The sequence below is a fragment of the Ptychodera flava genome, chromosome 6, assembly GCF_041260155.1.
Source record: "Ptychodera flava strain L36383 chromosome 6, AS_Pfla_20210202, whole genome shotgun sequence".
Lineage (NCBI taxonomy): Eukaryota > Metazoa > Hemichordata > Enteropneusta > Ptychoderidae > Ptychodera > Ptychodera flava.
In genome coordinates this window covers 16,450,547-16,477,484 of record NC_091933.1, presented here as the reverse complement: position 1 = coordinate 16,477,484, position 26,938 = coordinate 16,450,547, and the positions used below count along the sequence as shown (strand labels likewise).

General features: G+C 37.4%; 2 protein-coding genes across 4 annotated transcripts in view; both read right to left on the bottom strand.

The window, feature by feature from the left end:
• The window catches only part of LOC139134981 (MFS-type transporter SLC18B1-like), a 29,781-nt gene extending 14,892 nt beyond the window's left edge, over positions 1-14,889 (bottom strand). For 2 of the 3 annotated variants that reach the window (XR_011552909.1, XM_070702103.1), the window contains exons 1-3: positions 14,754-14,889; positions 6,136-6,492; positions 5,287-5,382 (exon numbers count right to left, since the gene is read on the bottom strand). Coding sequence is in view for 2 of the 3 variants with exons in the window: in XM_070702103.1 (XP_070558204.1) it covers positions 5,287-5,382; positions 6,136-6,489 (450 nt within the window). In the remaining variant the exon portion in view is untranslated. The remainder of the gene's footprint in view (positions 1-5,286; positions 5,383-6,135; positions 6,493-14,753) is intronic. The other variant, XM_070702104.1, reaches the window with a different exon arrangement.
• Positions 14,890-23,772: 8,883 nt separating this feature from the next.
• LOC139134221 (uncharacterized) overlaps positions 23,773-26,938 on the bottom strand; it is a 104,099-nt gene continuing 100,933 nt past the window's right edge. Inside the window, exon 52 of the mRNA XM_070701133.1 lies at positions 23,773-25,571. Within this exon, the coding sequence (XP_070557234.1) occupies positions 25,405-25,571 (167 nt within the window). The 3' untranslated portion in view covers positions 23,773-25,404. The remainder of the gene's footprint in view (positions 25,572-26,938) is intronic.

The following is a 26,938-nucleotide window of genomic DNA, read 5'->3' as shown; positions in this document are numbered from 1 at the left end:
CACTTGCTAAAAATGTGAATCCTTCTTAACAACCTAATCTTCTCTGCTTGAACAACGTTTCCTCAAAGCCATATATTTATGGCATTTTTCTATAACCTCTTCATTTAAGAAACGTTCTGTCACTCAGTGCACTTCATGGCTAATGGGATCCAACTATTACGGATAAGTACAGGAAGTTAGTCAAGGGCGACCGACAATAGAATAGGTTTTCTATCACGCAGATATTAATTGAAGGATTTCTCAAAGTGAATGTTGAATTTCATGTTTGTCTCACTGTGAAGGGAAGCGAATCAATGATGTGTAGAACGATATTTCATGTAAATTCAACCTTGCGAGAATGGACAGTGGGGAGAAACATCTTCGTGTGCTGACGATCGTCGCATCCTGTCGGTCATCACAGAGAAACTTAAGGAGGAAATTGTACGTCTTGTGAATGAATGGGACATTTATTCTGAAGGCCTCCAAGTAAACACAATGCAAGAGTTTTTTTTCATCTTTCGACCATGCTATCAGAGGTAGAATGCGTCTCGGGGGAAAGATTTGCGAAATGTCAAACAAATATATATATAGAATAATTATCGGGTTAACCACTTGTGTGAGCTCATTTTGAAACTCGCAAAGTAATTTAAGTGAACACTATCTCATTTTCGTGAACATAGAAATTTTACCTCATAGACTTAAAGGCCAGAGACTTGATCCATGGAATCAAGTTTGTTCTTGTGTGCAAGAGGGTTATAGAGGTGCCGTAGCCTTTTGTTGTCACCTGAAATTGTTACCTATAGTAAGGCCAAGAAAAACAAAAAGTTTGTTTCTCATCCTAGACATATTGCAAAAATGATGCGGTGACGCAAGTTTTTTTTCTTCTCATTTCTTTTATTCTTCAACCAACAAGAACATGCTAGTGAAAAAACATAAATAGGAAAGCACGCATGGATAAATGCACAGCAATGTTGCTTTACTATATTTGTATAGCAACAGTTCGGTGGTTTGACTTTTAATGCAGCAATGCGCAGTTTTGACAGCTTGATATAACAGTGACACATGTGTACAGTTCGAAATGGAATTTTAGTGTCAGCTATTTTGGCTTACAGTCCTATTTTACACAGCACTGTGTTATGCATTGTCGTCGCGTATTTTTGAGGTTTTTTCATTTTATTCCTCATGAGCAGAAAAATAGGTTGATGCGGGGGCTCGGAATTGACGCGCGCGAGGATGAGTAACAAACTCTTAATTTTTCTTGGCTTAAGGCTATCACACGCCAGACACAGGCCTTAAACACACGGATTGAGGCCTTATTTGGGAGACATCATGGGCCAGTGGCTAGAGCAGTAGATGCACGATTTTAGGATGGTGAGTACGAGCCCCAACATGGCTATGGTGTTGTATCATTAAGCAAGGCACTTTATTCCTCATTGCTTCTCCCCACCCAGGAGTGATGGGTACTTGGTAGTACAGTGGTTGCAATGTGTGGGTTTAGCTCTGCTGCGCTGATTGGCTGCACATGTGAGGTTGTTTGCTTTTCAGGGAGTATAAGATCCATTGACCATGGGAAATTGTCATTGTTAAGCGCCTTGAGCACAACTTGTGGAAAATTGCACTATATAAGAAGCCATTTATTCTTATTCTTTTTATTCTTATTGTACTTGGGCCTCAGCCCAAGTACATTTGTTTTCATTCCGTGGGAAAAAACTGTAAGGTATAACCATTTCTGGCTGAGACCAGGGAGGGCAAAATGTCTTGGCTTCATCTTTCTTGGCATAATAAATGGCGTAATGATGTTAACTGAATGGAAGTGCTGCTCTCAGCCAGTCTTGAATAAGTGAGATGTGAATATAAATGCTTCTCTATCTGAGTTCTGGCCACAAAATCTTCTGAATATAATCAAAATGTGCATCGAAATGCAACAATTAATGCACCCTCCGTTTCCTAGGCGATGGCACGACCCTTGCTACACCCACTGGACGAGCCAAAGTGGGAGGGGTAATTTCGGTTTGGTCGAACAGGAGGGCTCGAGACCAGAATTTAACATTTAAACTTGAAACATGTTTAATCACTGACAAGATGTGGATTAGTGTTAATCAAAGAGAAAGTTTGAAAAGGAAAGGTTTTATATCCCGGACACAATGAAAAACATTACGACTGGAAACTGTATCCCCGGTTGAGAATAGTAATGCCCACAGCGATGGAGAACACTTATCCTTGAGCTGAGAAAACCAGACCATCATTTCGAAATAGAGCTGCAGATTCGAGAAGCTCGTTGAAAATAGCTAGGTACACCCGTAAGGGGTGGTTTCGCGTCTTGAGGCAAATTTCGCCTCCTTCATTTAGAAATCGTACGTTTGTTTTTCCAGGGGAACACATCATTTGACACAAAATTTGCATGAAAAGGGGTCGCCAGTAAGCACGTGGTCAAATCTGGCATAAGAAACAATATGAAATGTTGGGTAAAGCCAGTCCAAAATAAACTGATTTGAACTTTTGTATTTTGTAATTTATACCACTGCAGTAACATGACTTTTTTTTGACAACATCACACAATGTAATACGTTTTGAAACTGAATACTCCGACGTATTCTGTGTCCCCTTTGCTAAAAAATACGGTATGCCGATTACCATGTAAGGAGATGATGACGTCAAGACAGATTTGTAGTGCGTTTGGTCTTGGATGGTGCACGAAGTTTTGTCGAGGTAGCTTGTGTATTTATTTCCTAAATGGGAGATATTAGGGTCGATCTAAAAGAAGGCCGAAAATGTTATGATACTCTAAGCGAGCTGAACTCCAATGCGAATGGTTGGATAATTTGGAGGATGTCTACACTGATCTCGTCTCATTAAGATTATTTGGCGGTCAGTATTGAATTTCAACTGCGTCACAAGTTTGCGTCGAACGGTCAACGAACGATATTTGGAAATCTGGAGACATGGCACATCGCAGTTTTATTTTAGTATTTTATATTTTACAAAAGATGTAAGAAGCAATGATTTTGTTGAAAATTCTGAAAAAAATATAGGAAGATTTGATCGCGAACACATTTTCACTTGGGGGTCAACTAGCCCTGCGTACGATGCATGGTGTTCCGCTACAGCTAACCGCCCCGCTCACCACAGCCCTGCAAAGACCCGTACGTTGGGTCGGTGACTTCAAATCCATTTTGGGACTTGACGTAAAAAGCCAAATTACTGCCGAAATTCAGCGTTCTTGGGCCCAAGTCGTATCCCAGCCTACCTCAGCTACTCGATCGCTTCCAAAAATGACAGTCTTTTATTCACTTCTCGTAAATAACCGTCGATGTCGGCAACTCTCTCGCTGGCCCTGCGTACGATGCTGTGTGTTAGCTGTAGCACATAGCATCGTACGCAGGGCTAGGGGTCAACATGGGGTCGCAGCCATGTTGCCTCAAAACCTATTTCTGTCTGCACTCAAAACTCAAAAATGTCGCATATGAACCTGAAAAATCGATGTAATTTTGTCAAACTTCGGCGAAATTTCAGCCTATAGACAAAATTTCATCTAGGTAAGGTAAATTTACTGAAATTTGATCGACAATAATCCTGAGCTTGAACGTGACAGCTCGCCTTCTCCAGGAAGTCATGCATCCGGCCAGCTGCCCATATGGCCGGGTGCATGAGATTGTTTTCAAGCGACGGCGGCAGACCGTACGGGGCTCTGGATATGAACCTACCGCCGGTGTAGCTGTAATAACTGTTGCGTTGTTTTTAATCACCATGGACGAAGTCCGAGGGGACATAGGTTTGGTCATGTCCGTGCGTCCGTTCACGCCTAGTACCCAACCCCATACAGATGCACGTCGATTTGTTTCACAATGCTTTCAAATTTGGTCGTGTTAGAGGACTTTTTAGTTTACACCTCCATAGACTCCCATGTATAAGGCAGTTCTCCATAGATTCGCATGTATGATGCCAAGAAAAATAAAATTTAGTTTCTCATCGTATTCATATTGCCTAAAGGATGCAGTGACACAGTTTTTTTGTCCCCACGGATAAAGTCCAGGGGCTTATAGATTGGCTCATATCCGTCCGTGAGTCCATCAGTGAGTCCATCGGTTCACGCAGATATCTCAGACATTTTGACAAAATATCATGTGACCTTGGTGACCTTTGACCTCAATATACATTATTGTCCATAACTCAGTAACCACAAGTGCTAAACCTTTCATATTTGGTATGATGGGACACCTTATGACGCCATATATTGTACCTCATTAATTATGTGCATATCTTATTTTGAGCGAGCCAATAGAGCTAGAGGTCTGATTTTTGGTATATAGGAATAACTTAGCAATACAATTATTATGACAAAATGTGACGTGACCTCAATGACCTTTGACCTCAAATATATATATTTGTCCACAACTCAGTAACCACAAGTGCTACATCCTTCATATTTGGTATGATAAGACACCTTATGACACCACATATTGTACCTCATTAATTATGCGCATATATAATTTTGAGCGCGCCAATAGAGCTAGAGGTCTGATTTTTGGTATATAGGAATAACTTAGCAATACAATTATTTTGACAAAATGTCACGTGACCTCGATGACCTTTGACCTCAATATATATATTTGTCCACAACTCAGTAACCACAAGTGCTACACCCTTCATAAATGGTATGATGGGACACCTTATGACACCACATATTGTACCTCATTAATTATGCGCATATCTAATTCTGAGCAAGCCAATAGAGCTGGATGTCCGATTTTTGGTATATAGGGATAACTATAGGGTAGAAATCTAAATATGCCCATCTAAATATTAGACATCTACCATCGAGAACAAAAGAAATTTGCTGTAATTTGAATATTTAAGGAGTTTAAGCAATTCCCGCTATAAATAAAGAACCCCTGCCTCAAACTCCACAAAAGTTGCTAGACATATTTTGCCGTTGTCATGCCATTGCTTCGTTTAATAACCAGTTAATCAAATGCCTCATTGACAGGAGGAAATTCAAGACCATATTTGAATAGTAGTATATATTGTCCTCAAAATTACTCTATCACGGCCCAAGTACTCATTGCCTTCAGCAATACTGCCTTGTTATTATTATTATTATTATTATTATTATATTTGAAGTGTCGGTAAATACTAGAAGGTTTGTTGATTTAGTACCAAATTTTTCACGGCAATTCCCGATTTTAAGTCTTGATTTAGAAAGACAATGGCTTAGTATCACGGATGAAGTTTTGAGTTCAAGTTTTGAAGCACCCACCACCTTAATAGTCCGATTATCTTGATCAAGGAAGCACATGAATAACTTACCAATTTTGGTACAACAAATGATGACAAAGATGCTGTAACCTGTAGGCTGCTGAAGACCAGCCCTATCAGAGTCGTTTGTACACCACGTTTGTTTGCCTTCATAACGAAAGAAAGGGAAATCAGGTTGACCGTGCGTCATGAAATCAATACTTCACCGAAGAACCACGATACGTATGTCTTTGCCAACGTTGTTTCTGTTTTAAATTGACTATTCCCTTCCAAAAGAAATCGCATCATCAACATTGGTGTCGATAAGAAAAGTAGAACCGTGGCGTAGAATATTTTAATGAGGAATTTTATATGCTGCCAATTTGATGTTCTAAAGTTACACAATATAATCAATAAATTTTCAATAATGCAACTTTTCGAATATGAATATATATATATATATATATATATATATATATATATATATATATATATATATATGTGTGTGTGTGTGTGTGTGTGTGTGTGTTTTATCTATGTACATGTACATAATATTATAATATTTATCTAAGTTCGGTTTGTTTACAAAAAGTGTTTATTCCTATACGAAATGATTTTGGAAACTTGAAATGACTCACTCTAGAGGTCAAAATGATTATAAGACAAACATTTATCGCTTTGAAGTGGCGACTCAAGCAGTTGGATTCACTCTTAGGACCGAAAGGCCTGCTGACTTTGGTGGGTATAATGTTTTCATGCAAACATTTTAGTGGAAGGCTTTCCCTTTAGAGTATTAATTAACTCAACAGGAGCTGAATATTATTAATAATGTTCGCTCACGTCAAATTAACGGTGGTATCACCTTAGTGAAATATAACCACATTACAACCATTTGATGCAATATATCAACTTTACACTCACCTCAAGAGGATAGAATGCGGCTATCATTGACTCCGATGAATCGAAGACAAATCTTGACACGACTATTGTGGCGGCAAGCAGTTTTAAACTTATCGTCGGTTTGCTATCGGTTATTTCATTTTTATCTACTGAATCTTCTATACTCAGGGGGCTACTCGACACCACGTCTTCAGTTGATGAGCGATCGGATGAAAGACTTACGCTTTCGGAATCGAACTCAATAATCGGTACCAAGCTGTTTTGAGCTTTGCCAAGCGGAAGAGATGCATCCAATGTTTCTTCCTTTGTTGACTGGTACGACTTTGCATCTTGCATTAACCTTGTAGTGTCGTCGGTGTCGCCTAACTTTGTCATTTTCTGCAATTTTCAAATCATATAAAAATGAAACAAAGTGCGTCGGAAGTCTTACCGGAACACTATTTCAGCATATGATAACGATTAAAATGCGTGAATGTCAATTTTATATGTTTGTTTGTGCGAAAAGTGTAAAATTGAAAGGCTGACATACGAACTGCACATTCAAGTTGAATTAAAATCTGAACAAAAACTGAAAGAAACGATCGATTATTATTATTGACATTGAATAAAAAACCAAGAGTAGATTGAAAAGGAAAACAAAAAAGGTAACATGTGAATCTTGGAGTATAAAATGTTAAATAAAAAAACCCCAAAAATCAAAAACCAAAGGACAATTTTGATTTATTAAAACTTAAATACGATTAATCAAAACTAAGGAAGAAAACATCCCCGAAACAGTTGATAAAAATAAAACCACCAAGAATTTAAAAGTAAAAATGAAAATGAAATTAAGAGTAACATGGAAACGAAATGCATTCAAAGCATGGCCTTTAGCTGTCAAGGTATACTTTCTACAATGCGGCGCTTTTCGCATAACTTTGCACGATGGACGGTGTCTATAACTTTTGACCTTTTTTCGAAATTCGATCTATGTAGTAAACTCCACTTTCTTCTTCTACTTCCACAGACTCCTAAAGTATTCAGTATATTTGTGGTAAATATAGCCTCCACATGTGACACCAACTCCGTTATTGTTGACAATCTATGTTCGGACTTGAATGCAATGTTAGATTGTATAAGTTACTTGCACACGTAACAAAGGAATGTTAAAAGATACCCTGAAATTGGAAAACCAAACGTAGCGGTAGTTATAGCGAATGCCCATAGGCTACATGGTCGTGGAGAATGAGAAAGGCCAATGTACAAAACGAAAACCTAACTATAACTTTCGTAATGAGGTCGAATTCGTTTAGGTCCTGCCCTCCGGACCGTAAATCCAATAAAATATGGAGTTTAGAGTCAAATAAAAGGTCTACGCCTATAGCGAAATGCCTCTTGCCTTTAACGCGGCTCAAGTTTCAAGTGGGGAAACCAGCATTTAGTCTCAATATCGGCCCAAAACTCTCTGGTCACCCCAGTCATCAGGCTCTTACGTACAGCAGTAGCGCGGTTCTCATTAGCATTCCACATGACACAGAAAGTACATGACGACAAACTACCGTCCAAGTCGGGTACTTCCCCAACAAACGAGGCAGAACAGTTATGGGCCCTAAATCTCGGTGTATGCTCCCTTGGCGCAAAACAGAATTGCAGAAGTACGTTTCCGGACCAAGTTTTCGTCGGTATTACTGCGGATTGCAGCTTTCGACCCAACTTTGACTCGTTTCAGGCCGTTTCCACAAGTCTTTCGATCGTTTGGGGTCATTTTTGCTCGGTTTAGGTCGTTTGGGATAATCTCAACATTTACAAACTCCCGTTTGAGCAAGCGAAAAATCAATCAGTAAGTAAATATCTGGTTGAAAAAGAAGGGGAAGCTAAAAAACAAAACAAAACAACCCCCCCCCAAAAAAAACACACACACAAAAAACCAAACCTGCCAGAATGGGTATATCAAACGCAGCAGTACTTATAGCGATTGCTCATAGGCTTCATTGTATACTATACAATGTAGACTGAGAAAGGCCAATCTACAAAATGAAGACCTTACTATAACTTTTGTAATAATCGACCGATCAAATCCAAATATCAAATTTGTGTTCACACATGCAGTTTTGACCTGCCACTGTGTACAGATGTAGATTATTTTTTTCTAATGGGAAAATCTTAATATAATAGTTTGCCCAATACATTCCCATGTATTATGATTTGACGTTTTAGGACAATACACATCAACCACATTTTGTCTTCTGATAGTCAAGCACAAAATGGCAGCCCTCCCCAAATGCCACGCACTAAATTTCATGACCCTTCAAAAATGTTTGCATGTTTGCGTCAAAAATTGCGAACGACCTGTAATTTCTGTCCAATCCCTACGAGTGGGATTTCAAAATTATAGCAAGAATGGGAGATTTGAATGTTAACACATTGCGAAGTTGTCACTGGGATAATTTAAAAAAAATTCTTAGAATCTTTTTTTAATTCTATCACACCCCCTGCAAAGGTATTTGTGTGTGCCGCTTTACTCAAGCATTTTGTTTTTGAGCGGGGAGGGTCATGAAATTTGTGTCATCTTACAAAGGGGTTCATCAATTTTTGGTTCAATTGGTAGGGGGTTCACCTATTTTGACTGATGCAAAGGAAGAATTTGCTGGCCCATCCTCGGCCACAATAACTGAACGCTTCCTAATACAGCACCGGTGACGTATTGCAATAACCTTCGTTTTGGTCGTTGATTAGCCAATCGGCAGTAAAATAAAATACGTCATATGGTAGAATCGTTCTGCGGACGTCGTGTTTCACTACGTTTGGCCACAACGATTTATCAGTGTAGATAGATCGAGTGAAAGTGAAGGACTGGATTGAAAACTTCCGCTAAATTTAAAGTTTACGATTACACCAAAAGATTAGACCCTAAAAATGTCTATGATCAAACTTTGCGATCATCTTTGACAAGGGACGGCGTAACGTGTTTCGCACGGAAATCTGGGCCGACACGGATTTTATTATAAGCCGGCCGTAAAACCCCTCCCGATTGGAACAGAATTGGTCCCGCGCCGAGCGTTCAGATATCTGTTACCGACATAAATGTTATGCCCGTGTAGCGGCGGTCGGCAAAGTTTGTCGGTGGAAACGGAGTGTCTCGTTTGTACTGTCTATGGTATTACAATGTGGCACATAAATAAGAACACGAACAGAAAAACAATGTTATGAAACATGACACATGATTCACTATCGTTATGTAAATTTCGTCCATTATTCAACTTGTAAAAAGGCTGACTTCTCTCTCGTAATGCACTAAAGATTGCAGGGCACTCCACTTTGAACATCCGGAGCCGTTATTGAGGTTCACGGTTTATTGGGTTTGACCATGGTAGAAGCTTCGCTTCTAATTTCCATGGTTTGACCTGGGAAGTTTTACCATAGTGAGTGGTGGCCCCTGTAGTATAAATGCATTTACCAAATCACAAATTGATTCAATCAGTTGAAAATGGAATAGTCCGGGTTAAAATAATCATGCGCTGACAAGTAAGCAACAGTCCAGTCAATCTACGAGATTTTGGCACCTAACCCACCACAAATTGCAACAGAATTTTTTTCTTCAGAATGCATTTTAGAGAGGTACCCAGAACAACATATTAAAAGTTTACTCGAATCCACCTTGGGAAATATGCCTAATTTGCATAAATCAAATATGGCGGCCAACTATCCGACAAAATAACATAATTGGCCATATATCACATGTTAAACAAGCTATTCAGTGATTTCAAAGTCTGACACTAGTTATTTGGCTCAGGGAGTCATTTTGGAGGTATAATGTTTCATATAGGCACTTCATTAATTGCATAATTTCAATATGGTGGCCAGCATTCCTACAAAAGATATTTTCGGTCATATACCACGTATTAAACCAGCTATTTCAGTGATTTCAAAGTTAAAAGTATATTTGTTTGGCATGGACAAACGATTTTTGAGATGCAGTGATTTGCATAGGTACTTCGTTAATTTGCATAAATCCAATATGGTGGTCAACATAACTACAAAGGACATTTTCTGTCATATACCACGTATTAACGCTTTGAGCGCCTGTCTATTTTTTTTAACTTTATAAAATGTACCACAGTCATTTTATCAGCTATTTTGCCAACATTTTGATAAAAAACTGTAGCTGATGAAAAATGACATCCATTTGGTCCAAAATTATGAAAAAAAACGTACAGAAAAGTTAACAGAAATTGGTAAAATATTGCATAAAATTTTGGTCAAAAAGTACAGATGCCAGTCAAAAGGTTAAACAAGCCATTTCAGTGATTTCAAAGTCTGACACTAGTTATTTGGCTCAGGGAATCATTTTGGAGGTATAATGTTTCATATAGGCACTTCATTAATTTGCATAATTTCAATATGGCGGCCAGCATTCCTACAAAAGATATTTTCGGTCATATACCATGTATTAAACCAGCTATTCAGTGATTTCAAAGTTAAAAGTATATTTGTTTGGCATAGACAAAAGATTTTCAAGATTCAATTATTTGCATAGGTACTCCCTAATTTGCATAAATCAAATAGGGTGGCTACCGTACTTACAAAGGACATTTTCTGTCACATACCACGTATTAACCCTTTGAGCGCCTGTCTATTTTTGTTAACTTTATAAAATGTACTACAGTCTTTTTCTGCTATTTGCCAAATTTTGATAAAACAACTTTAGCTGATGAAAAATGATATCCGTATGGTCCAAAATTATGAAAAAAACGTACAGAAAAATTCACAGAAATTGGTAAAAATATTGCATTAAAATTTTGATGTAAAAATTACAGCAGTCAAAGGGTTAAACAAGCTTTTTCTATGATTTCAAAGTTAATAGTGTATTGCGTTTGCATGTAAAAACGATTTTTGGCTTGCAATGATTTACGTTTGCACTTTGTTAATTTGCATGAATCAAATAGGGCGGCCAATATACCTACAAAAGACATTTTCTGTCATATATCACATATTAAACAATCTATTTCAGCCGTTTTTTAAGTTTAAATATATTTCTTGAGCATAAAGGTACACATTTAGCGGTTCAATGTTTTTAAGAGACACTTTGATAAATTTCACAAATTAAATATGCTACCAAATTAATACCCAAATAGCTTCTAATATAAATAGGGTTCTGGTAGAGTTTTTAGCAATAGGAGTATCATGAAAAAAACTGTTAGAAGGTACTGCACCCAAAAAGCGTATTGTGCTTCAAACGAAAATTGCAAATATTCATCCAATTTTGATTAATTTGTTAACCTAAGATTAAAAATTGGTCAGGTCTACCTTTTAGCTTGGCAAGCAGTCGTAAGTTGCATGATATAGAAGTGTTAATGTATACAAATGTATTCACCCGATTTCCTGCTTCCCTTTTATCCCAATTTCAAGATTTCCAAAGCATTTAACTCCAGTCTGGCTTGGTCAAACTTTCTGAAATTTTCACATCATGTTCTTTAAATGCTATATAACAAAACCACTATTTTTTTTGCCATAAAATTCTTACATTTTGAATAAGAGGCATTTTTTATTTTGCTAATCATGATTTTAAGCACTTTTTTGAATGTCAGTCTTTCAACCCATGCCATATTAGAATGAGGATAGATAATGAAAAATAAAATTGGTTTTTTTCCTACATATACTCTTGTTTCAAGTGAAGTATTACATTTTACAAAGTAGTTTCTATGGGTTTCCTTGTCATGTTAGACAAGAAATATTCCTTTGAAAAAAGTGTGTTGGCAACGTGCAGCTCCATCTTATGTCCTTGAACAATTATTTTTACAGTGTGGAAAATATATTATAAATTTACTTACAATAACGATCCATTTAATAATAAAACTTTATTTTACTAGGTGTCTATACCTGAATTTGTTAACATGCTCCATCAATATATTGAACTTTGAAAAGAGTGTTAAAGTGAATTTGGTAAAACTACAAAATTATCTGACATCCGAACGCATTAAAATACGTATATGTTGATGAGCTTTTACTATTGAGACGTAAGAGAGTCATGCAATTTTAATTATCTTGTGATTTTTCTATACATGACAACCGTTAATGATTGTTAGTCATCTAATAATAATCTCTATCTCTCTCTCTGAATATAACATTAAATTCATCTGTGTACGGCATTATTTGTGATTTTTATAGATGTTTTATAGTCTACAGTGTCAAAACATGTAATCTTTAATGTTTACTGTTTTAAAAAAGTCGTGTGCAAAATCTTTAGTTTTTAATTTAGACTGAGCCCCCTTCTTATGGACGAGTGCATCTTTATACATCCCCAAAGATGATAGGCAAGAATTCATCACATATAACAGCAAAAATACAATAAAATAAACACAACAAAGATAATAAAAATGCAGAAACAAAAATAGTGTGATCAAAAAAAAACAAATGACACAATACAGACAAATTAAAACTTAGCGCTGTTGCCAAACAATGTCAGACTCTTAAAAAACTTGATCAGCACACGAACTCACAGAAACTGAAATTGCATGCTTAGTAAAGGCTTAAAATTAATTCAAACAGCTCATCAGCCCAACAGAATCCAACTGTTACACGATACAAACATGTACATCTGGAAAAATGACACTTGGAAAAACGACTCCTGGTGTACTTGTTTGTATTGTGTAATAGTTGGATTCTGTGTTTGGATTAATTATAAGCCTTTGCTAAAGCATGCAGTATTCAGTTTTTGTGAGTTTGCGTGTCCTTAAAGTTTTTATGAATTTGACATTGGTTGCAATAGTGCTAAGTTTTAATTTGTGCGTATTATGGCATTTTTTTCATGGTCATGTCATTTTTCTGTTTTTTTAGCTTTGTTGTTATTATTGTATTTTTACTGTTAAATGTAATGACTTCTTGCCTATCATCAAGGGGGTCTTATAAAGATGCGCCAATCCATAAGAAAGGGGTTCAATCTAAATTAAAAACTTAAGATGTTGAACACGTCTTTTTTAACAGTAAACATTACAGATTACATTTTTGACACTGTACAGTGATAAATACCCATACAAATTACAAAAATGTCGTACACAGATGACCCAATGTTATATTCAGGAAGAGAATATATTATTTAGAAGACTAACAATCATTAACAGTCGTCATATATAGAAAAATCAAAATTTTAAAAATAAATGTCCAAGGACAACAGTTTCTTCTCGATAGATTCCTAGTGCTAAAACCTATATCAAACCCTTATTTATATTAGAAGCTATTAATAAATGGGCATTAATATGGCAGCCATATTTAATCTATGCAAATTATCAAAGGGCCTTTGTGAAAATTGAACCACTGAAAGTGTTTCTTCATGTACAAGAAAAATATTAAAACTTTAAAATCACTGAAATAGCTTGTTTAATATGTGGTATATGACCGACAATGACCTTTGTAGGAATGTGTGCCACCATATTGGATTTATGCAAATTAACAAAGTGCCAATGCAAATCATTGCATCTCAAAATCGTTTGTTCATGCCATAGAAATATACTTTTAACTTTGGAATCACTGAAATTGCTTGTTTAATACATGGTATATGACCAAAAATGTATTTTGTAGGAATGTGGCCGCAATATTGGAATTATGCAAATTAGTGAAGTGCCTATATGAAACATTATACCTCCAAAATGACTCCCTGAGCCACATTACTAGTGTCAGACGTTGAAATCACTGAAATAGCTTGTTTAACATGTAATATATGGCCAATTATGTTATTTTGTCCGATGGTTGGCCGCCATATTTGATTTATGCAAATTAGGCATTTTCCCCAAGGTTGATTCGAGTAAACTTTTAATATGTTGTTCTGGGTACCTCTCTAAAATGCATTCTGAAGAAAAAAATTCTGTTGCAATTTGTGGTGGGTCTAACCCTATTTTGACTGGACTAAACGCGAAAGAGAGCTGACTTTTACTTTGTCGCTGACTTAGCTGCAGTACTGTAGCTCCATGGTTTGCCTGGGTATTTGGGTAGGACGGCAAAACCAGAGCCACAGGGCCAATTGCAACCTTAGACAAAGTGCACAAGTGTCCGAACGGGATTCCGTTGGGGCACCTGCGAACGTTATTTGGCGAATCTGGCCTTCCTTTCTTTGCCGGTTTACCTTCTGATACTATTTTGCACCTACCCGCTCAAGAATGCATCGATATTAATCCAAAATACTGCCGTTTGACGGGATTTTTTGTGCAGAAAGCGGGTTACTCACTATTTCAGCCACCTGTGCACTTTCTCTACGGTTAGACCTGTAGCTCTAGTTTTGCCGTCCGACCTAAATATCTAGGCAAAACCTCTAGCCACATATAGGCAGTAGAGAACGTACTGTCTAAGAGCCACAGTACTGTAGCTATCGCTAACTCAGACAACAGTTTCATTACCTTTTCATAAACAATTTTATCAAAGCATTCATCGATGAAGATTTTACTACAATGTACCAGGTATTTTAGCCGATTCTAACCCTCTTCACAGTTATTATAGTAATGATTTTAGAAATAAAATGTCGTTGCCAAACGCCTATTCATTGTTATCCTACATAATCCTTGGCTCGATAAAAGCAGGAGCAGATTTGCCTATACATATAGTATGCTCTCTTGGTCGACCTCGCGCAGTTCTCAGAGCCAACAATTGTAGAAATTAAAAGAACTTACTTCTACGCCTTACGAATCGATAGACTTGATTAGATTTGCTTCTTCTGGTGGTAGTTCATCCATGTACCAATTTAGATGAAAATTTCACCACACCATTTGCGACAGGCTGGCCCTTCGTATCCCGTACATGACTGACCGAATATGAATTCTTAATGATGCCTTTTCACAATTGCTATGCAAATAAGATTCATGTCGGAACTCATTTTCTAATACACTGTTGGTGCTTACTGCTCAATGCTCATTCGTTCTTCGTTCTCATACTCATGTTCGTCCTCCACTGTGATAAAATGTCTCGACATGTTATCGTAGCAGCGGACTTCGTTTATCAGGAAAGCCCTCGTTCTTACATGTATCCTTTACTTGGTGGAGAAATACAAAAGATACTAGACTTGGTTCAACGTCTGTGATTTGTGAATGTTTGAGTGGAGTGAACGCGATGATTTGTGCTCTGTTTTCATTTGAAACGCGTAAGTGGAGTGGACGCGATGAATGGGGTGAACGCAATGAGAGGGGAGTTTCACCTGAATCCGGCAGAAACTAACTCACTACTGCGCAGATTCAAAGGTAATGCATTCAATCGCTGGAAAAACCTGGCCTGGGCTGCCAAGTTCCGAATAGGTTGGTACAAATAGGAGGGACACAAGAGAAATTATTATAAATGATTTTAATTTTTAAAAATTCACCGACTTGAACCAAGTCTTAAAAGATACTTCCGTTTTCATGTTATACACTTTCCATGATTTTTACCTTGCAACGAAACAGTGAGCCCTGGTTTCTGTAGTGTGGTTCAGGTATGTCTCTTAACTTCATATGATTTGAAACAATGCCACGGGAGGTCAGCGTGAATAACAAACAGGTTAATGCAAAACCAAACAAAGAAACACTAAAACCAAACGGACAATCAACAAATAGAAAAAAGAAAAGCATTAGAAAATAAATGAGAGTATGACTACAAAGGACTATTCACACAAATAACTTGACATAAAGAGACAACATTACAAAGAGTCTAAAGGCAAAATATATGTAACAAATTTGTGAGTAGAATAAGTAACAGACGTAATCAGCATGCAACGTAATGGTCCACAGAGAAAGTGGAACCATTCCCTGGCATGGTGATTATGTCTCTTAACTAGAAGTCTAATACAACCATTTTCAGTATTAGACAGCGAAGCCACTGCAGTGAACTGCAATAAAACTGCTCACACTAATTCGTTTCAGCTGTAGCCATCTGGCAAAGTCGACAACATTGTATGTCCCATGCAGACAGTTTGTCTGGGGAAGTTGAAATAAACAGGAAGAAAAAATAAATTGTTCATCGGAATCGCCGCTTCTACTTTGGCATATTTGGAATTTTTTTTTTTTTTTTGATCGCGGCAAATTCTTACTGCCGCATTACAAATATGTATATGTACTGCCGCTGGTGGCGCCCTACACTTTGTCGGGTTTTCGCGGGCACGGGATTTTTAATGAGACTTCCTACGTGTTTGTACAGACTTCGTTGACCGCCAACACGTTGTTGTGACGTCTGAATTTTGGCGAATCACGGCGCAAAGTGGGTCGATTTGGTTAGGTTAGTACATGTCACATCATGAGTATTAATTTGATCGCCAACATTCGACGTGATGGCCAACAACAGTTAGTTCTAAAGACGCTATTCAGTTTTTGTCCTGATATTATGTTCGGCGATTTGTTCAACAAGATCGTGACAGCAGATGGACGGTGCATCCGATTGAATGAAAATTGCATCGAAAGTATAAAAAATTACGGCAATGACAAAACACATGGTTGCGTCGATGTTAAGTAGTCGATCTGAATGATGACTATATAACTTCACTCCGATCACAGTACAGTGTTGTTAGACCATTGTGTAAACTGTGTAGAGACAGTGGTAAAGAGGTCAAAACATGGGGCCAAAGTAAAATGAAAAAAACTCAAGATGCTAGGTCCCACCAGGACAATATTAAAGGACAATACTGAATTGTTGGATTTCAGTGATTTGCTGTACATTTCAGTTTTATTCTGAGAGAATGTTGAAATACTCAGAATATGTTGTGCAAACACTAACTGTGAATGTAATGGCCTATGTTATTGTTGGGAAATATAGTATTTGAATTCAGTTACCAGTATCAGTGTTTCTTGTCTGAGATATTTCTGGTAAAAAGGGAAACAATTATCTTGCCTTGTCTGCATCTGTGCAAAAATGCCAGGGAACCGCGTTTACCTTCGGCCTAAAAAAAATTAAAAAAAAAATTTCGCTCGCCGCTCCTGGAACTTGGTCCAAAAAATCCTATGAACAAGATTTTTTTTTCTCAGGCCTAAACAAGATTTATACATGGACCAGTGCATGGTAATGTTACATTGTATCTTAATATTGAACACAGGGTGCCAATCGTAAACTCTCATTTACAACCCCAGACAGAGCTAGCCTTTGGACAAACAGAATTTTTGTCTGTATCAAGTAGCCTTGATCAACACTAAAGTGGCCACGGGTGTAACAGAAACTGCCCAGTTATAACATACTACATGCCAATCTGCCAGATGACTACAGCTGAAACTAATTAGTGTAAGCAGTTTTATTGCAGTTCACTGCAGTAGCTTCGCTGTCTAATACTGAAAATGGTTGTAATTGCTCTACATATACGTCGTATATTTGTCTATCAGTCTGGCTGTAGATTTGTTTGTGTGTTAATTAGTTTCTGTTTCTTTTGTTTGTTTACTCGTTTATTTGTTATTGTTTTTAATCATTTCTCCTCTCTTTTCGTTGGGAATTTATTTGTCGGTTTCTTAAATTGTTTGCTTCTTTGTTCTTCAGCCTGCGGGCCCTATGATGAAACGATAAATCTATTCCAGAGTTGAAGCCCCTTTTACTTCAGCACCACCCGACTCCCTTTACATGCCGCCAGGAATTGTCCGGTTTCGCAGGCTCGTTATGTATTCAAATATATGGCATAAAATCAGCATAATAAGGCATTAGCTGATGACGTAGGACTATCAAGTACGGTTTCCCTGGATTAGTGGGAGGAGAACTTCGATGAAGTGCTAAATGGCCCTCGTTAATTGGGATTAGATGATGAACAAACTGCTACTTCAGTTGACCGAACGACGGTAAAATTGTAGTTCTTATTCCATTATTCTCTGTGACAGGGAATTCTCGAGTTCATCGTTTATGCTGTATAAGAATTAACAAAAATCGTAAACACAACAAAAAAGAAATACAACATTAAAAAAACCAAAAAACCAAATGATAAATCACCGTAACAGACAAAATGGCCGTGGAAATAAATCAGCCATCTTCCAAAGAAAAGCCGACAACAACATGAAATCCATCAAGAACCTTTTATTGCTCAAACTAACAAACACCGAAATAACAGCACTAGGCAAAGACCTAAAATTCATTCCGACACCAACAAAACCAAGCAGAATAAAACTGCTTCAGGATTTCAACAACTATGGTCGCAAAGTAAGACTGCGCTACATCATGAGACACAAACAATAGCAATAACACCCATTCAAGGAAAAATCAAGCTGGACTCCCCGAACAACAAAAAACACAGAACTTGAAAGCTATCTGAAGCTGCTGAACTTGCACTTCTAGAGATATGCTTTCAAAGAAGGAAACAAGAAATGTCGCGTGCCTAAAGAACCGCGATAAACTAGCTTGCAAACAATAGACAAATTACCATAACAACCCTTCGACAAGGGTAGGGGTAACATCATTGTCAACACAAAAGATTTCGTACACGAATGCGAAAAGCAATTACGCAACACTCAGTATTATACACAACTAGACAGTGACGACACAGAACAAATAGTAAACAAAGTACACGAACTATTTAACAAAATGTACGACAAGAAACACATCGACCATGATACTTATAAGTATCTTGATCCAAAAAAACCCATAAAAATCCGTACCCCGCAGTGGTACTTATTGCATGAAAGTTCACAAACCGCCGTAAAAATCTAAAAGACACACTAGTCTAAACAAAATTTAAAAATGTAAAGAAACATAGAACAAACAAACCGAACCACAAAACGGACTCACAACGAGACCCAAACTAATCCAATATACTTGCCTCGCTACTCGAAGAGTAAGACCACTAAAATGCATTAAAATAAATTTTCACAAACACAAATCAAGCAAAGAATCCACACTGCGACTGATGAGAAACTACACTCGGGTTTCGAAACGCAAGCGTCAAAGGGCCACTCTATCAATATTGTAACACCATAGGCCCGGCTGCGTCTCGCCATAAGCTTTTCCTACACAAACAAAACATTACCGTACACACTAATCCAAACTTCCCTACAAATATCCGAAGCGAAACAAACATTTCATTAACACAAACAATCGGATAAGAATGTAGGAACACATTTTCGAAACGAATCAAACACAAACTCGACACAAAAAAAACATTTAGGATAGTTAGGTGGGGAGCCTCTTTCACATTTTTACATACGAAAGATTCGGAATTTTTGTTTCACTCAAGGATTGTCACTGATACTTGACTTCTTTTGTCACCAAAGTAAACAATCACTGTCTTGAGTGACAGCTTACGCTCTGCATATATGCATAGAAAATGAACACGTCATGGCTAATCCATGCATAAATGCATGTCAATTAATCGGGTTCCCCGTGATTTTCACGGGTTGAAGCGGTTTGAAACCGGACACTTCCTGGCGGCAGTACTTGGCATTTTTATACGTAATACGGTGCACTGTAGCAGGGAGTTCCTCATTTGTCTGCAACTTGCAATTGTATGAAACATAAATTACCGCTCACAGACAAACGAAAGTGGAGAGAACAAACTGAAGTCAATTAATTCTTGACTGTCGATAAGTTTTTGAAACTTAGGAGTGACGAAACAATCTCTTTATTTTGACACAGAAATTTGTGTTCAATGTTGGTGGCTACGTTTGGGGCCGAAGGGGAATTGTAATACAGCTTAGGCCGAACAAAATAATTGTGCTGTTCCGATTACCCGACTTATCCTATTTTTTACCTGCCGACCCTAAACTTTTTAGAGCTACGTAAACACGGAAGTTAAAAAAAAAAAGAAAGAAAAAACCCGTAGAATCACGCGTTCGTTACTTGGCATTTGATTTTTGCTTGAACGAGGACGTCTTGTATGTTTCTTTTCATGATGCGTTTTTCTGGAAATGTTGCGGCCAGTGTCTGACCACACCCTGAACCCCTGAAAAATGCACATCAAAAATATAAATATTTTGGAAAACAATCCCTGCCGACCTACCTACCCCATTTTTGAAAACCATGTTATCGGAACAACACAATTTATTTTTTGGCCTTTTGATGTTTCCACCGCGCAGGAGTTCCTCCTTCGGTTGTTGAGGTCAGAAGTCGAGCTAGTATCCACAGCCACTGATCTTAAGGTCTTCCGGGGGATGGCTGCATTGAATGATACACGTAGTCCGGTCGATATATGTGTTCCACAAGGCTACACAAACTGGCACTGCTGCCGGCGCTTCATCGTTCTGGGCATTGCATTGAAATACAGCCCAAGGAAGGCATCTTTCAAATCTGCAGTTATCGGTCAAACGGCCGCAGCTTCAGACATCTGATCGATCCAGTCATAGGAAATATCGTCATTTTTGAATTTTACATTTAAAAAGCTAAACAAGGGTAAAGACTTAAATATAGACATATAAGGTAAATCATTTCCGAACTACCGTCAAAGTCGGGATTATACACGAGATGGTGTTTGCATACAGACAATTGCAGTAATTGATGTAAACAATGTCACGTGATTTACATGTATGTGATCAAATTAAGTCGAGTAAATATGCTTTTATCCTTATTTTAATCTTGGTCAATAATAAACAGTTCAGTTTCCAGCAGGAGAATTTTGATGAGTCAATTAATTGGCATATAAACACATATATACCGGTATACCAGTCTTGTCTCGTGACGTAACAGCAATATGTTACGTGTTAGGAATTCGGCCGCCACATTGTTCGGCAACCGAAAGTCTTAAGATTTGAGAAATAAAACAATCTCGACCGACCTACTCTAGTTTTTTGAAAGGAATGTTATCGAAACCACACATTTTCATTTTGTGCCTTGTACTTTGAACATTTAAAAGACATGTAAGTTAATCATGGTGGAGGCAGTATATTTTCCACCGATGGCGTATGGCGGTGTAGCTTGGACGACGTGTCGACTGAGAAATCGCCAACAAAGATCTAGCGATTACACAGCAGAGCATCGTCCGCTCGCACGGCTCGTTAGCCAGACAGGAGTCTTCCACTGCAGTTGCCCGGAGAGGAGACCTTCGCAAGGGAAGATGACAGTAGAGCAACTACGTTTGTACTTGCCAGGGTTTGAAGAAACATACCAACCGGGCGCTGAATATATTGTTTTTATAGACTACGTATACTTTACTTGCTTTATTGATGCTTTTTCTTCCGGCCAACATTTTGTTAGCATTACGTGTTTTTTTTACATTCACTTGTGATCCATTCTAATGGGAATAATGAGTATTATGTAATGGTTAAGTTGACCAAAGGCACAGTAGTAAATCATGGCGTATAAAAGGCACTCAGAATTTAGACTTAAAGTGTGCAAGCCCTGACGTCAATATTATAAAGGCAATTTTCATAGAAGATACAAGGCACTTATTTAGAAAAGCTACTTTCTTTCCATAATATGACAAAATCACAAATATGCTATCATAAAATACTACAACTTCCTTCCAATTTTAAATGCTACGGCCTGTGAAGGGGTCGCAGTCAGCAAAATTGCAACTGGAACAATTTAGTTCCGTCACTGAATCAATCTATTTTGGGATGATTTCGATTATTATTTCTTCACTAGGTGACTATGTGCCGTAGTTTTGAGCAAGCATTTTATCGGAAATTTACCGAATTTAAAATATCTGACCAACCAAATTCCTTAGTTATATTCCTTAAAGAACGTAAGATTTTAAATTGACAATGGGCCGACCTTTTGCAAGCAGATTTTCGAGGATGGACAAACCCTGAACAGATAGCAATGAGGTATAATTCAATTCGGCTATTGGTGCGAAAGCTTTATTTCAGATTCATTCTGACAAGTACCTTGTAAGCAAACTCATTAAATCTATTTGGGGATTTAGTACTAGCGAAGTGCAAACTTGCAAAATTATAATCCCTATATATGATATGCAAGATGTCTTAAAAGTGGCGTTCTCACTGCACGTTTTCGCAGGCCCAGCCCCGTCCCTGATCTGAGTCCGAATCAAAAAATACGTGAGAACAGTTCCTGACGCCCCTGGGACGGCGTTAATTTAGGACAGAGTCGAGGGATGGACCTGAGTTCGAGCTCGGACGTAACTTCCGGGTTAACAGTTGGTGTGAACGCATCGAAAATCACCAACGCCGAAAAACGCGCCCTTGCGGCAACTTATGGGCATATTTTTTGAGGAGACCTAGGGCCTTTGTTCACTTTTTGTTGAGTGTAATCATGACAGACGTGTCCTACGCAGCCGGACATGGAAATAGTTGGTCCGAAGAGGAAGTAGCGCTTTTGCTTGCCGTATGACGAAAAGAGAGCATCCAGAAATTGATGGACGGCACTTCCAGAGACAATGCAGTTTATTGAACAGTTGCGGACAAAGCAGCAGCCAAGCCCCTGTTGGGTACTCCCATAGAAAAGTTGTACGGGCATGTGCCCCCGAAATGGGTAATTTTTTCACCAAAAAATCCCTAAACATGGATCGATTTTTCATCCTTAAAACCCTAAACATGGGTTGATAACAAAGCAGAGGTCCTGTTTTTTAAGAAAACCTTTATATGCGACAGAATAAAGATGAAAATTTCCAGAAATTGTCAAGCGAAATCCCTAACAATGAATCGATTTTTTAAGAGTATTCATGGTAAATGTTTTGAGAACCAGGCTACAATATCTGTAAATCTGCGGGATTTAGATCTTCTTGTACGAGAAATAACCAACCGTTTTACGAAAATATTTGTGAATGAAGTCAAGCATAAGGTCGTTGTTTAGAAGTCAGATAAAATTTTCGCTAATTTTCCGAATGTATTCCTACCGAAAATATACATTGAAAATTCAAGTACAAACAGATAATTTGTTGTTTGTTGTTGTCCCGCGAAAGTTTCGTTTTGTAGACTGCCATGGCTAATAGTTCAAGGATACGGGAGGATAGCAGTTTCAAGTGTTTTTCCAATGTAAAGACTGGTGCGGTCAAGGTAAATGAAGTTGTTCAGCAAAAAAAACAAAAACAAAAAAACAATCAAAAAACCAAAAACGTACGTGTTGTCTTTACAGGAAGAATGACTTCACTGCAATTAATATTTCCTTGCCTGCAATTATTGTACCTTAATAAATTGTAGATTTTAGATTTCGAACTTTTCGCTAACACAGAATATCTGTGAGTTAAGAACTGTTGTAGTAATACAAGTTATTCGAAGTACATTCCATTGACAATCTGAAATTTCAAATCATCAAGCGACTGCAACTATTGCAGATTGGTTAATGAAGTTATGTCACTCTTTGACTTGTGCGGTTGTTCAGATCATGCTCTCTTTTCAACAATGGATTACCCTATGGTAACCACCTCACTTGCTTGTGTTTAAAGTGTCCAGTTTACTAGCAAACTTTCTGGTTAACTAGCAAACCGGAGATTATCAAGCATGCAAATGAACCATGTAGAGGCACGGCTTACTCCCATCTGACTGTGCAACTACAATCGGTTTCTCGACACAGCCGATTTGCACCTTCGTGTCAGAAGCGCTTGCTTTTCCATCGTTGACGTGAGTGTTGAAGTGCATCAGAAAATGCCTTCACTTGAACAATGAAGTTTCTCTCATCGTCGATATCAACTTGGAATGGGAATGGCAGATTTTCCATGTCACGCTACAATATTTTGCACAGAGCGATAGCCGGATCTGCGACTTAATTTTTCCACTAGGTGTATCAAAAACCGAATCACCGTTCACCCACGCCACCCTGGCGCTACGAATGCAAACTTTCGGAGAACAAAACAAGGCTTTTTTACTTAAAAGCTTTCAGATTCAGATTCAGAAAACTTTATTATCTCATCTAGAAAAATTTACATGTTTAGACCACTAGAGATAACCAGTGTTTCCATTTATGAACACATCATTTTAAATCTGTATTATACATAATGCGAGTATAACATGTAATCACATATGTCATAACTATAAAACAAGTCTATATCGGTGTTTTCTGACATTCAAGTTTAAAAAATGTTACTCATGTTCCTCTGTAATTTACAGATGGTCTTTTAAATTATTGAGGACCACACTTAGAGTTTCAGAGTATGTTGTCCTCTTTTTTAGCAACAAACAAGAATGAAATATGCATATTGTGGCTGGAAAGTTACTTCACATTAACCCTTTGAGCGCCAAAGTCAACTTTTGTCGCCTTCATAAAATGCACCTCTGTCAATTTTTTTCAGATTCTTGCCAAAAATTTGATGAAAAACTGTAGCTAATGAAATGTGATGTCCGTTTGGTCCAATATTATCAGAAAAATACAGAAAAAATCGTAAAAAGTGGTAAAATATTGCACTAAAATTTGGTGGGAAAACTTACTTCGCTCAAAGGGTTAAAAGCTAAAGTCACCATTTAGAAGACTAGCCTATTCGTATTTACTGATGATAGTCAATCCTTCTTCAATTTATTGTAAGAACAATTTGGTAAAAACTCTCATTGTCTATTGTAGTCACGCTCTTGTATCCTGTGAAAAATGAAAACTTTTAGTCAAATTCAGCTATTGTAGAGCATCGCTCCTCTTGCAGAGTTATCTGTTTGATCGAATTTTTCCATAAGAGTATACTTGAAAAGCATCTGACAGTACAAATTTGTTAAACAAGCTACTTGAACATGCACTTGTATGATATTCAGTGCCCACCATATTTTCATATTTCTGTAAGTAAATTTCAGTCACGGTAATGAATGAACACTCTGCTTAATCAAGTTACCGTTCGTATACATTTCATCGGAGGTGAGTTTTTTATGAAACTACATCCAAAACGAAATATGCAAATGTGCATAAAACAAAGGAAAGGGATGAGGACATCGACAGTGCTATAAACTTCACGAATTCATACAACATATATAAACTATACAAAACTAACACGTCGTCTTGCGACTTACTGTTTCTGTACAAATTTAAAGCATCCTGTTGAAATACTTTGTATGACTGTAGATGAATCGTACTTTTAAATATAGCATCGAATTATCCAAGAAGAAAAATTCTTGTATTGTTCCATCTGATGTTTTCGAAATCAAACTTATCTATATACTAATGTCATACCTCCCATATACTTTTGCAGAACATAAAAACATTGACAGTGAACAATTAAACACATGTAATATTATGAATATGCTCGTGAAAATTCTTACCTATCAAAGGTTTTCATTCACACAACTCATGTGCCGTTGATCAGCAGTGTCTATGTGATGTCTTTATTGTCTGCCGTTTTAAATTTTTCATAATTTATTGTATATATTTTACTGCGAGTGATAGACGATTTTCAATCATATGGACAATAAAGTAATTAATTCTAATTCTAATTCTATAAAATCATGTAAATGTTCTTGTTAAATGAAATATAAACTTGATGATGTATTTTCCAACTTAAGCGTTGGTCGACTGCTATGAAAGCAACGCTCAAAATGACAATTCCTTGACTTTGTACTTGTCAACAATTGATTGTGTACGTGCTCCAAGTTTATCAATTGCCCCTTCTACTCTGTCTAATTTCAAGAGTACATCCCTAAAGCTGCTCATGATGCGGTCAGCAAATTCGTCATTCTTGTCCGCGTCGATTTTCTTACCTTTGAAATTAATGAGAAATAATAATGACGTTAACTTGATTAGCAAGGTTGAACGAAAGACTGGCTGATTCAACTCCACCGTAATACCCTTAAAACAAGTTAAGTGTGAAAATAATCTTTTAATGATTTACTGTGCACAAGCACCTTCTGAAGAAAATAATATCTTCAGTGAGGGACTACGAAATCAAAGACCAAATAAACAAGAATGGAAACTAATCTGAATGACATCATTCCTAACAACCCATAAAGAGGACATGAGAATGCGGCGTAAAATTCACCAAATTTGAATTCATATATTCATATGAACTCATATGACGCAGATTATTCAAAGTTGATTATTTGGAGCACAGCAATCTGACTGGAAAGCTTTGAACAATTACAAGTATTAAAGAATGATCTTTTGGCCAATTTGGAAAAGCACATTCGTCGAATATGGCAGTAGAAGTTATATTACTAATATTTTTACCACTTACATGGATCAGCCTGAGAAGGTGACTATGGCAACTTACAGGTTCCGCTTACCAGGCGCCCAATGTAAAACATTAATTTACGCAATCGCCCTTATTTCAGAGATAGAACAGCTAGGAAATGTATATAGAGAGGAATTTTTATATATATATATATATATATATATATATATATATATATATATATATATATATATATATATATATATATACACACATATACATTGGCCATACATATGTATGCATACATATACAAACACATAATCATACTCGCACACATATAGTGCATTCATTCATACATGTAGAATACATACATACATACATACATACATACATACATTTATACAAGCATACATACATCATACGTACGTATGTGCACACATACATTCGCACAAACGTGCATAAACACACACGTACACTACACATACATACATACATACTTATATACATACACACAGATACATGTCTTTTTACCTAAATTTACCTTCATCCATCATTGTGCATGGGTTTATTGCACCAAAATTTCAGTATTAAATTTTTGTCTTTATTCTGTCTTAACTCTGTAAACCGCGAAAGTAGGTTGCACAGCCGACTGCAGTAACCTCAGTGAACGAGCACTGTGTGGTCGACGCCTAGCGCCTGTCCTTTCTTCTACGAACAGCCCTGATCAGCGGTGATCTCACCAGATAGCAATACCACGATCATTGTTGTGGCTAGCTTACCAGCACAAAATAAACCGGAAAGTTCAAATGCACTTGAATAGCACAAGCGACAGCACTATGCGTGTATTAGCTTTTTCTTGCCAGGATCTGGCCGCAAAAATGCAGCTCATGGGCGGCTGTGTGCGGTCTTTTTCTAACCTGTTGCTGTGCAGCGCCAGCTGCTACAGGCCGGCGCCGC